General features: G+C 50.4%; 1 protein-coding gene across 1 annotated transcript; it reads left to right on the top strand.

The window, feature by feature from the left end:
- Positions 1 to 7,572: 7,572 nt before the first annotated feature.
- On the top strand, positions 7,573 to 8,586 carry LOC119359427 (EPIDERMAL PATTERNING FACTOR-like protein 2). The gene is made up of 3 exons (XM_037625623.1): positions 7,573 to 7,837; positions 7,942 to 7,982; positions 8,072 to 8,586. The coding sequence occupies exons 1-3, from the start codon at positions 7,729 to 7,731 to the stop codon at positions 8,360 to 8,362; spliced, it is 441 nt and encodes a 146-aa protein (XP_037481520.1). The 5' UTR covers positions 7,573 to 7,728; the 3' UTR covers positions 8,363 to 8,586.
- The last annotated feature ends 2,980 nt before the right edge of the window (positions 8,587 to 11,566 follow it).

The raw sequence follows: 11,566 nt of genomic DNA, 5'->3' as shown, positions 1-11,566 counted from the left end.
GCCGCTGGGAGTAGGACTCCCCTAGGGCGCGCCATAGAGGGCCGGCCCTCCCCCCTCCTCCACTCCTTTATATACGAGGGAGGGGGCACCCCATAGATACACAAGTTGATCATTGTCTTAGCCGTGTGCGGTGCGCCCTCCACCATAATCCACCTCGGTCATATCATTGTAGTTCTTAAGCGAAGCCCTATGCCGGTAGCTTCATCATCACCATCATCACGCTGTCGTGCCGACGAAGCTCTCCCTCGACACTCAGCTGGATCGAGATTTCGTGGGACGTCACCGAGCTGAACGTGTCCAGATCGCGGAGGTGCCGTACTTCCGGTACTAGGATCGATCGGATCATGAAGACGTACGACTACATCAACCGCGTTGTCATAACACTTCCTCTTATGGTCTACAAGGGTTTGTGGGAAACACTCTTCCCTCTTGTAGCTATGCATCACCATGATAGATCTTGCATGTGCGTAGGATCTTTTTTTGAAATTACTGCGTTCCCCAACAGTGGGGGTCCGTTCTTCTCCGGTGTTATTGCCATCGGATTTTCCGCTGCTTGTCACTGGCATGGGGGAGGATCGGGATCTGAGGGGTGGCTCTGGAGGGGATAGCCAGGTGGGCCGTGTCAGGGTGCTGGGGCCTGCGGGCCTGGGCCTCGGCCCGTCGTTTGGCTTCAGTTTTGCTGAGCTGGCAGCGCGCCCTCCTGTCCCGGGGCCACTCATCATGGGCCAGGCCCGTGTATCCCCACCTCTTATCGGCCCAACGGAGCGTCCATTGCCTTATAAATGCTGGTGGTGGGTTCAGAAGGGGGATTCGTCTCTAGTGTTAGGGTTTCCAGCTGATCCTCATGATATCCAGCGGTGGGGGCGGCGTGCATGGGTCATTTCGGTGGCGGAAGCTCCGGCGTTGGTGAATAGGGCACAGAGGATGGAGAAGGAGCGAAGGCTACAGGCGCATGACCGGAACAAGCGGCCACTAGCGACGTCGACGACCGCGACAGAGGAGGTGGCTAGGGAGCAAGATCTCTGGGCCCAGCTCTCGACGCGCAGGGAGTCGCGGGCGAGGGATCGGCCCGGAGGCGTCGACGCGCGTGGATCTGCGTCCCCATGGCGGTCGTCCTCCCGCGGGCATGATTCTCGCCCTCCCCCCTCCGCCTCCAGGTCTTCTGTCGGGCCAGGGCCAGATTCGGCCGGCCGGGCGCGGTGCGAGTGGTGGGACCTCGTCTGGTGGGGGTGACCGCTCCTCTTGGAGTGGGGATGGGGATCGCTGAATGCGAGAATTAGAGGGGGACCCTACTAGGCCACCGCGGCGGGCTTAGGCCGGGGAGGTGATGTGCTTCAAATGTGGAAAGAACGGTCATTACCAAATCGAATGCAAGAATCAGCCTCTCTGCTTCGTGTGCAAGGAAGAAAGCCACACCTCCAACAACTGGCCCTCTCGCACTGCCAAGCCATATCTTTCCATGTATGGCTTTGGGGTCAAAGGCCAGGGTTTCTACCTTCTCGAGCGGGGATCGGACGTTGAACACCAACTTCCGGCCAATGCGGCCTTAGTGGTGGTCATCGAGGGGGAGGCTTCTGAGGAATCACTTGGGAGGGACTTATCAGACATGTGGGAGTCTAAGTGGGACTGGCAAGTCAATCTGGCGCGTCGGAACTGCTTCTCGGTGGTGTACGCGTCCAAGCAAGCCTTGAGGATGGCCCAAAAGATCGGCACAATCATGTTGCCGATCAGCGGCCATAGAGCTGAGGTGGGGGATCCTTTCTCCGAGTCGTACACGGTCTCATGGCTGCAGGAGTGCTAGGTTCAGATATCTGGAATTCCAAATCGTCTTTGCAAAGTTGTTCTTATTAACGAATTTCTCCGGGTCGTCGGTAAGGCTGTGGTGGTTGATGAGCTATCAATTGTGAGGCCTAACACGGGGGGCCTCCGGAGAGATCCCGTGAGGGCGAAGATCTAGTGCAGGGACCCGACCAAAGTCAACGGGCTATTTGAGATCTTCTGGGGGCTCAGCGGCTTCATGATGCGGGTCGAACGGGAGGTGGGTGGTCCATTGGCTCCTCTACCCCATCTCCTCCCCCTCCACGCTCGACCATAGATGAGGATCCAGAAGGAGATGAGAATCTTCACAAGCTTAAACACTGCAGATTGGGATGCGGCGGGCGGCAAGTCAAAGGCGGCATCCAACGGGGGAACCTCGTCAACGGTGGTGGTGTCTTCGGGTCCGGCTGGGCACACCGCGACCATGGTCGCGTTGGCTCCAGCGGCCAGTCCTGGACCGAGCGTCGCGAAGGTCATCCTGCAGCCGGTGGACACCCCCGCATGCTGCGGCGTGAGTCCATTCCTTCCCCTTTGCTTGGAGTTGATCAGTATGGCTCTAACCTCTCCAAAGGAGCCCTGGAGCGCAGCTTGTCTTTGTCTCCTAGCCCGCTGAAGCTGGATGCTGGTGATTCTCCCGGCGGGGACCTCGAGATGGGGGGTGGTCGTCCGGTTGGCTCAGGCGTCACAGCGTCCAAGGCGCCTATTCCGAGTGCAACTTCAACACCTTGATCTGCTATGCCTTGCTCCTCCCCCCTCTCCGTTCGGCGACCTCGGTGGCAACCCTAGGGGGGCGATGCTCTTGGCTCGGGCGACTGTTGTTTTGCCCATCCGCCTCGACAACAGTTTCTAGGGGGAGGACTTCACCGAAAACCGCATGCCCGTGGAGGAGTGTGTAGCTGCCTTCGAGCGCATCCATGAAGACTCCCAGCAAACTCCGACTCGTGACAAGACCATGACCCCCGGGGCCCAAGTGGGCACGGAGGAGGTGGCGATGGTGGCCAAATCGGGACCTATGGCATCCCCAGTTCGGGCTTCCCAGACAAGCAAGAGGGCGGCGGCTTCCAAGGCTTACAAGATGATAGACAAGGCTATGGCGCTCAAAGCCAATAAATCTATGCAAGGTATAGCTTCCAAACTGATCACTTGCTCAATGTCATCATTTAAGGTTTTAGCTCTTGCATCGGATGCGCACCTTCTTTGGGTCGCAAAGGAGTGCAACGTGATCTTAGGATCAGAGGATCGGTCCCCCATAGAGGTCTTGGTTTGTTTTCGGGCTCAAGAAGAGGCCCAAGCCAAGATAGCGAAGGCCATTGCGTGCAAGGACCTGGAAGAATGCGTGTGACCGAGGCGACCGCACCTGACCTTGTCGCTGGTGCCAGGGAGAAGGCACCACTGCCAGGTCATGCTGTCTCGTGTCGCGGAGGTGGGAAGGGTCGGGGCCGTGGTCGTGGCCGGGGAAGAGGCAGGGGCACGGTCGCCCAGATTTCCCAAATAATAGAGGGGGAGGGTGCTCAGTCCCCCATCGGTGATCAATGAGGGGTATTATTTAGAATCTTAGAGGGTTTGGTTGCTGGGATAGAAGAAGACAGTTGATCCAATTTATTCGCGACCAACACCTAGACTTCGTGGGGCTCCAGGAAACAATTCATGCATCCTTCCTGCAACATGAGCTTGATTCCTTAGCAGGTACTCTCCCGTTTCATTGGGAATGGGTCCCAAAAAACGGTAGATCGGGAGGACTTTTAGTTGGGGTGAATAAAAACACATTCGATGTACTGGCTTTCTCTAGGGGGGAGTTTTTCTTCATAGTAGAGGTGCTCCAGTTGGATAATAATCGTAGGTGGGAATTGGTGGTGGTGTATGGGCCAGCCGACCACGCTAGGTCTCATGACTTATTGAGAGAATTGTACCTTAAAATCTCGAGTGCTACAGGCCCAATGGTCATCGGGAGGGGGGATTTTAATTTAATTCGGTGTGCAGAGGATAAAAGCAACCAGATCATTAGCGATAGAGGTTTGATGGAGTTATTCAATGAATGGGTGGCAGAACTAGCTCTTATCAAACTCCAACGTGTGGGGGCTAGATATACATGGACCAACAATCAGGACAACCCGGTCTGAAGTGTGCTTGACCGCATGTTTGTGTCCATGGACTGGGAGGCAATGTTCCGTGCAAGCTGTCTCACGGTGGAGACCCGGTTGGGATTGGATCATTGCCCCCTCATCCTGAAATCGAGCGAGAATCGCCGAAGACCACCTAAGCGATTCTTCTTTGAGAAACAGTGGTTATACCAACCGGGATTCGTGGAGATGATCAAACGGATTTGGGGAGCTGCCAGGACAAACCGTCCTCATCGATATGGTTCATTATGTGATGCCTTGGATGAGTGGCAACACTGTATTCGCCGAGCTCGACACCACATGAGTGGGTGGGGAGCCAACATTGGGAGTGATCTTGTTCGGCATAAGGTGGCCATATTACAAGAAATTAAATAATTAGACCAGCAAGCCAACTCTGTTGGTTTATCACATGACGAGTGGGCTCACCAGTATGCGGTGGAGGAGGAGATGATTTTCGTATTAACATGTGAGGAGATGTACTGGCAACAGAGGGGGCAACAGACATGGGTCCTAAAAGGAGACGCTTGCACAAAATTCTTCCACGCGGTGGCCAATGGCCGCCGACATAGATGCACGATTAGAGCCCTTTCGGATGAGGATAATTTATACGTGGGGGAGGAAGAGCTTAGAGCCCATATTGATAGCTTCTACAAGCAATTGCTAGGGACAACCTCAGGAGGGGCAGCTTCCCTTGGGACAGACATGTGGGAATCCCAATGGAAGGTCTCAAGGGAGGATAACCTGGCATTAATTCTCCCCTTTACTTTACTTGAGGTGTCCACTCACCTAAATAACATGAGGGTGAACACAGCACCGGGGCCCGATGGGTTGCCGGTAATCTTTTACAAAAAATTCTAGGATTTGGTGGGCCCCAGTTCCTCAATTTGGTGCATGAATTCACCCTCGGTAGAATCAACGTAAAGCGTCTTAACTATGGGGTTCTAGCACTACTCTCGAAGACAACATTAGACAATTTCATCCAATTACTTTCAATGTTAGTTTCCTACTCTTGGCCAAGGGCTTTGCAACTCGCTTGGCGCCAGTGGCTAACAAAATCATTGACCGAAACCAAACAACTTTTATTAGAGGGAGAAGCATACTAGACGGGGTGGCTGTCCTACATGAAGTGCTGCACGAAATTAATAACACTAAGCAAGAGGTGTTCATCTTGAATATTGACTTCGAGAAAGCCTATGATCGTGTGAGGTGGGAATTCCTGGAAGAGGTGCTTAGGGTGAAAGGCTTTGATCCACTATGGACTAGCTAGATGTGGCAACTGGTACAAGGGGCCAGACGGCAGTTAATATCAATGGCGAGATAGGAGCATTTTTTTAGAAATAAGAGAGGTGTCAGACAAGGGGATCCTATATCCCCACTCCTCTTTAACATCCTAGCTAATGCTTTGGCTGCTATTCTCGATTGCGCCAAGGCGGCGGGTCACATATCTGGGGTGGCCCAGGGCATTATCCCAGGAGGAATATCACATCTCCAATATGCTGACAACACTCTAATCTTTATTAAAAATTCTGAGAGGGAAATTACGAACCTCAAATTTCTCCTCGTGTGCTTTGAGGAGATGTCTGGCCTAAAAATCAACTTTGCAAAGAGTGAGGTGATTGTCACGGGAGGTGACCTTGAATCCCAACTTAGGGCAGCCCATATGATGAATTGCGAATTGGGATCCATCCCAATAAAATACCTCGGAATGCCCATCTCATCTAGGGCGATAACCATGGGGGAGCTACAACCGGTGGTGGACAAAACTGCGGCTAGGATTGAACCTTGGCAAGGTAAATTACTGGCCTAGGGAGGACGACTGGTTCTCATAAACGATTGTCTTACAAATATCCCGATGTTCGTAATGAGTTTTTATCTCCTTCAAGATAGGATTCATGACAAGCTTAATAAGACCCAGTCCTGGTTCTTTTGGGCGAAGGAGAACGGGAAGCAGAGATACCATATGGTGAGTTGGGATAAGATCTGCCAACCTAAAGAGGTTGGCAGCTTGGGGTGATCAACACCAAAGTTATGAATTGGTGTCTTATGAAAAAGTGGGCCTGGAAGATTTTAAGGGGCCAGGGAGGCCTTTGGCTTGACATATTCAAGTCCAAATACTTGGTCCAAGGAGGGGTGGAGTTCAGGCGGAATACCAAATTATCTCAATTTGCGAGGGATATTAGGAAGATACAACCGTTACTTAGTCTCGGGACTAGATTTACAATCCACAATGGTAAAGCCATGTGTTTCTGGACAGATATGTGGTGTAGGGAGGACCGGCTATCCCTCGCATTTCCATGATTATTTGCCATCACCTCAGACCAATCTGCCAAGGTGGCGGAAATATGGCGGCATGGTCAATGGGCACCTCAGTTCCGCCGTCCTTTCAGAAAAATTGATAGCACGGAATGGGAGGCCATGCATCTCTGTCTGCAATGTCATTCATTGGGACATGGTAATGACGAGGTCATCTGGCGCCTGGAGCCATCGGGGCGCTTCTCCACCAGATCCCTATATAGGGAGATATTCAAGTCTATGACACCATGTGACATGTCCGGGATATGGAATGCGCGCATCCCGACAAAAATTAAGATTTTCCTATGGCAAGTGGCCCGTAACCGAATTGCATTTGGGGATCAAATGCAAAAACGAAGAGGCCCGGGTGATGAAAAATGCATTTGGTGTGGGGAAAACGAAGACCGTGACCATATCATATTTCGGTGCAGCATAGCACAATTCGTGTGGAGCTCGTTGAGGGCGGTAACATGATCCACATGGAATTCGAGTGGGTTTTCACATTTCTACCGGTTGGCCAGGGCCACCTCCGGGCGTGATAGACGAATCGCCTGGGTGGGTTATGGGGCACTGGCGTGGGCTTTGTAGACCACAAGAAACAAGGATTTGATAAAAGGAGTATACATCAAACACCCGGCTGATCTATCATACAAACTGGTGTCTTTCTTGCAGCTCTGGAAACCTCTATCAAGGGCACAAGACAGAAGGCACGTGGAGGGGCTCGCAGCAAAGGTGCGAGCAAAGTGTACTGAGTTTCGTTGAGCAACACAAGGGGAACCTATGGCATGACACTTGACTATGCTACCTTGAGAGCCCGATGTTTCCCCTTTTTGACTGGGCGCTGCGTCGCTTATCTTCGCCTTCGGGCTTGTATCGCTTGTACTTGCTATTCCGTACTTCGTTCTACTTATTTGGTCTGGAACTCGTGCCAGATCTGTAAGGGCCTTAGTCTATGACCGGGCAAGCACCTCTTTTCGAACAAAAATGTGTTAGGGACATATAAGGTTGAAATTATTTCAGTCTGGTTGTAGAATGCTCTTAGCCCAAGTCGAGACGAAGATGAGCTAGGTAAATGATATGCACCCCTAAAAAAGAGTAAGTGATATGCCCCTCCGGACACACGAACGACACGCACACGAGATACTAAACTCACCACCGACAAGATTATTATGAATGCACTCCAGAGTCTGTACCTGGAAATAGCTAGCTAATCCCCCACAACCCGCACCCGAATATGCTAGAACTATTTTTTTCAACCCCAGTCCCAAATATTCTATCCTATTTAGCACTGCCCTTCTTCCTCCTCATCTATCTCATCTCATCTCCCCCACCAAACCACAACATACCACACTAGAAGTCTTGCTATGAACTCGATATTGATGCAATGAAACCGCTGATAGAGGTCTAGCTAGCCGCTGGAAGATTCGGATCAGTTTTCCATAGGGGCCGGAAAAACCGATTGAGCTAGTTTAATTAAGAAGGTTCAACACAGACAAGAATGGTCCATCTTTTGCAATGCAGTGGCAGTACCCATATGTCGTTGCCTCTGTTCTTCCTCTCAGTCCTCCTCCTCCTCCCCTCCATGGAGTCAGCACATTCAGATGCTGGTAAGACCTCTAGTGCTCATCTCAATGTTTCTAGTTTGAAACAGTCATTCCACATTTCCATGGTAGTTTCTTACTCAACTATACTTTCTCAATTTCTATCACAGGGAGGTTGCCACTGAGGTTACTAGAGATTGGCAGCAGTAAGGTACAAATAATCAACAAGTTGTTGCTATTGTCTGATGGACCTTTGCTTGTGCTACAGTGCTAATTAAGCATTGTTTATTAATGTCATAGGAGGAGAAAGGGGGACACAGAGGGGAGATGATGAAGATGGAACGGAGGGGCCTGATCGGATCAAGGCCACCAAGGTGTGAGAGTGTGTGCATGTCTTGTGGCCACTGCAAGGCAGTGCAGGTGCCCATAGTGCCACAGGATCACAAGCAGAGAGCTGGCCGAGAACACCATGATGCGGCGAGTGACATCGATGCAGCGATGCTCGCTGCCTACAAGGACAATGGTGGCATCTCGGACTACAAACCTCTGAGATGGAAGTGTAGGTGTGGAAGCATAATACTTGATCCATGAAGTATTCAACACTCTAAAGTTCTCAACTCAACAATCAGGATCACTTCAATTGTGCAAATATGTATAGAGTTGTCCTCAATTGTTTTCCCACCTTTTTATTCTTCTTCTTCTTCCCCTTTTCAATTTTCCTCCAGACCAGAGGTTCAAGGGAGGGAGAATGAGCTGCAAATTTCTTGTACATTTAGGAAGCAGTTTTGTCCACAAAATATAATTAGTGAATGTACCATGACCTGGCTTGACTTTAAGGTAGTAGAGGCAAGTGAACTATTTAGTACTATGCATTTATTTCAATTTGGCCATGGGCTCTTGTTGCGCTAGGGACAAACATCTGATCTGCTGAATATTGTATAAGAAAGCATCAGGTACTACATCAATGTTAGGTAGGCCACTTATCACTGCCACCAAACAAATAATGATTAGTAATAAAAACTACCCTTTTGTTAACAAAGAAATAGAGGAATAATAAAACCTGAATGTCGATTTTATTTCAGTTCGAGCAACCATGCTAAGCTATGAAATTATTGGAAGATGCAAGCCTAAGCAACATACCACTGATCACAGTCACAATGACAATGCTTTTTTTAATTCAAAATCTCCTTTATTCGTTTATAAGAATTGTTCCATCGTTTACAATCATGGGGATCAGTATTAGCAGTGGTTGCTTTTATTTTCTTGTAAGAACAAGGGCCGCAGCTTTGGGGCAGGGAAAAGATTGTGATGACTTGACATTTCTGCAGCTGAGGCCGGACCACTCGTGAAGAAAAGAAACTTGACCAAGGAAATGGATGGTAGCTCGTAGACCGCTCCCCACTATATTAGATGCCGATGCGGAGCATGAATCTGGCTGGTGTGGTGGTGGTGTGGTGTGGTGTACTCTCCCTTTCATATCACGGCTGGCTGGAGCTGCAGCTGGACTCGTCCTGCATGCAAGCCACTATGCCGCAGCGTGGCATCGGGCACAGATCTGGCGAGACCACCATTGCAATGCCATGTGCCGTGTTGCATGCATGATAATTTGAATCGGAATGGCTAGGTGCATGCCCGTCACATCCGAGTGAATACCATAAAACTACCATTTTTCGCGTTAGGGTTTTAAAAAAGTATCAGATTTTAGTTTGTCGTCGATACCTTACAGAATCGGCATCATTTGTTTCACAAAACCAAAATCACCGAGTGTTTTACAATTGATCGTGATTATGACATGTCAGACCCGTTCTTAAACAAACTGTTTGTTTGACTATTTAGTTTAACCATTAACTTACATGTGGGGCCACATGTAAGTTGCCTCTTCTTCTCTTCTCCAGTGCCGACCATCTTCTTCCATCCCCTCGCATGCCCAACCTGCTAGCGACGACCCTTCCCTCCCCTCGTGCGCCCACCCCTTGGAGAGGCGATGACGCCTTCCTGGCACTCATGTGCCCACCCTGTCGGGGATGCCTGTGCCGAGGTAGGTGCTCTCTTGTGGCAGGGGCAACCTCATCCCACTAACAACAACCATGGCTGGGCAACGAAAGAGCCGTCTCAAGGAGATTGTCGTCATGAAGGAGTGTGACAGTGTCATACACTGGAGGTGGCTCACTGAGGGGAGCGTGACAGAAGGCCTAGCAGAAGGGTCTACGGGGCCTAGCAATATAAGGGAGCCCGAAGGGAAGGATAATCACCTAGGGATCATCTTTCCACCAGGGGCGGCGGTGACCTGGATCACATCTCTCTCTATAAAACGCTAACCTCCATCTTGTATATAAGGAGAGGCTAGTGGGCTCTCCTTCCCATATATTCTGAGATAAGGGAAAAAGCTGGATCTACTTCAACCCACCAGCCTTCCCAATCACATACCATCAACATGATCTTCCCAATGGCAGAGACACGCCGAAAACAAAAGCTCACCCAGCGTGGGATCTATGCAATGGAGTCTGCCCCAAGCGAGCTCCTCGCATGCTCTAATTCTACGATCAACTTTAGCCAAGACAAACACCGAAGCCATATCCCACATCCTGGCAAGCTCTCCTTGGTGGTATATCTAGTCATTAGTGTTGTCGCCTTTCACACTTCTTTATGGACGGAGGCAGTAACCTCAACATCATCTTCCCCGACACCCTAGAAAGATAGGGATCTCCACATCTGGCCACCAGCCCTCGGATACTGATTTTCACGGTTTCGCTCCACGACGCCCACGTCCAATTCCTACGGCAGATTGATCTCAAGGTTATCTTCAACGATGAGGAGAATTTTTGAGCCGAGCAAATCCAGTTCGAGGTCGCTCCGTTCTGCAGCGGCTACAACACAATCTTCGGCAGGTCAGCATATAATCGGTTCATGGAAGTACCATCATATGCATATCTTTAGCTGAAGATGCCATGTCCAAAGGGAACGGTCACAACCTATGTCAGCCCGAAGAGGGCACTTGTGGCTGAGGTCGCCAACATAGAACTCGCAGAGGCCGCATTAGCCTCTGCAGAGCTTGAGTGGATCCAGCGATGTGCAGACACCTCAATAACAAAGTTCCCAATGAAACAAAGGCTGGGTCCAGTTTTTCAACCTCCAAAGGGCACCAAAAATTTTCAGGTGCACCCGGAGGACCCGAAGAAAATGTGACAATTGGAGGAGACCCATTGGAGGAACATGAGGACAACCTCCTCACATTCGTTCAGGCTAACTGGAACATATTCGTCTGGAAGCCCGTACACATGCCATAAGTACCAGCAAACAAAGCGCAACACAACCTCAATGTCTGCAAGGATGCAAGGCCGATCATGCAAGCTCTTCGACATTTTTTCACGTAGATAAGGCAGGCGATTGGAGAGGAGATCGTCCGGCTCCTAGTTGCTGCGTTCATTAGGGAGGTGGCACACCCCGAATGGCTGGTCTACCCAGTCATGGTGCACAAGATGAACATGTTTGGGAGAATGTGTGTAGACTACATGATGAACCGATACGTGGCATGCCCCAAGGATCTGTTCCCTCTCCCACGCATAGGTCAAATCATTGATTCAACGACGGGATGAGAAAGACTATTCTCCTTGGACGCCGGTTCAGGATACCATCAAATACGTATGAAGGAGTCTGATCAGGAGAAAACAACTTTCATCACATCCTATGTCCCCTTCTGCTTCATCATAATACCCTTCGGGTTCAAGAATGCTAGAGCAACATATCAGCGAACCATGCATAAGTCCTTCCATGGTTGCTGGTGTCAAAACCGGT

This window comes from Triticum dicoccoides, chromosome 2A (assembly GCF_002162155.2).
Source record: "Triticum dicoccoides isolate Atlit2015 ecotype Zavitan chromosome 2A, WEW_v2.0, whole genome shotgun sequence".
Taxonomy (NCBI): Eukaryota; Viridiplantae; Streptophyta; class Magnoliopsida; order Poales; family Poaceae; genus Triticum; species Triticum dicoccoides.
Note: the sequence above shows the minus strand (reverse complement) of the source record. Positions and strands in the feature narration are given on the sequence as shown.

Bases quoted from the DNA above. Each gene is read 5' to 3' on its own strand.
- LOC119359427 (XM_037625623.1), top strand. From the start codon at position 7,729: ATGGTCCATCTTTTGCAATGCAGTGGCAGTACCCATATGTCGTTGCCT. The intron at 7,838-7,941 runs GTAAGACCTCTA...TTTCTATCACAG, and splicing joins GTCAGCACATTCAGATGCTG to GGAGGTTGCCACTGAGGTTA. The intron at 7,983-8,071 runs GTACAAATAATC...TTAATGTCATAG, and splicing joins TAGAGATTGGCAGCAGTAAG to GAGGAGAAAGGGGGACACAG.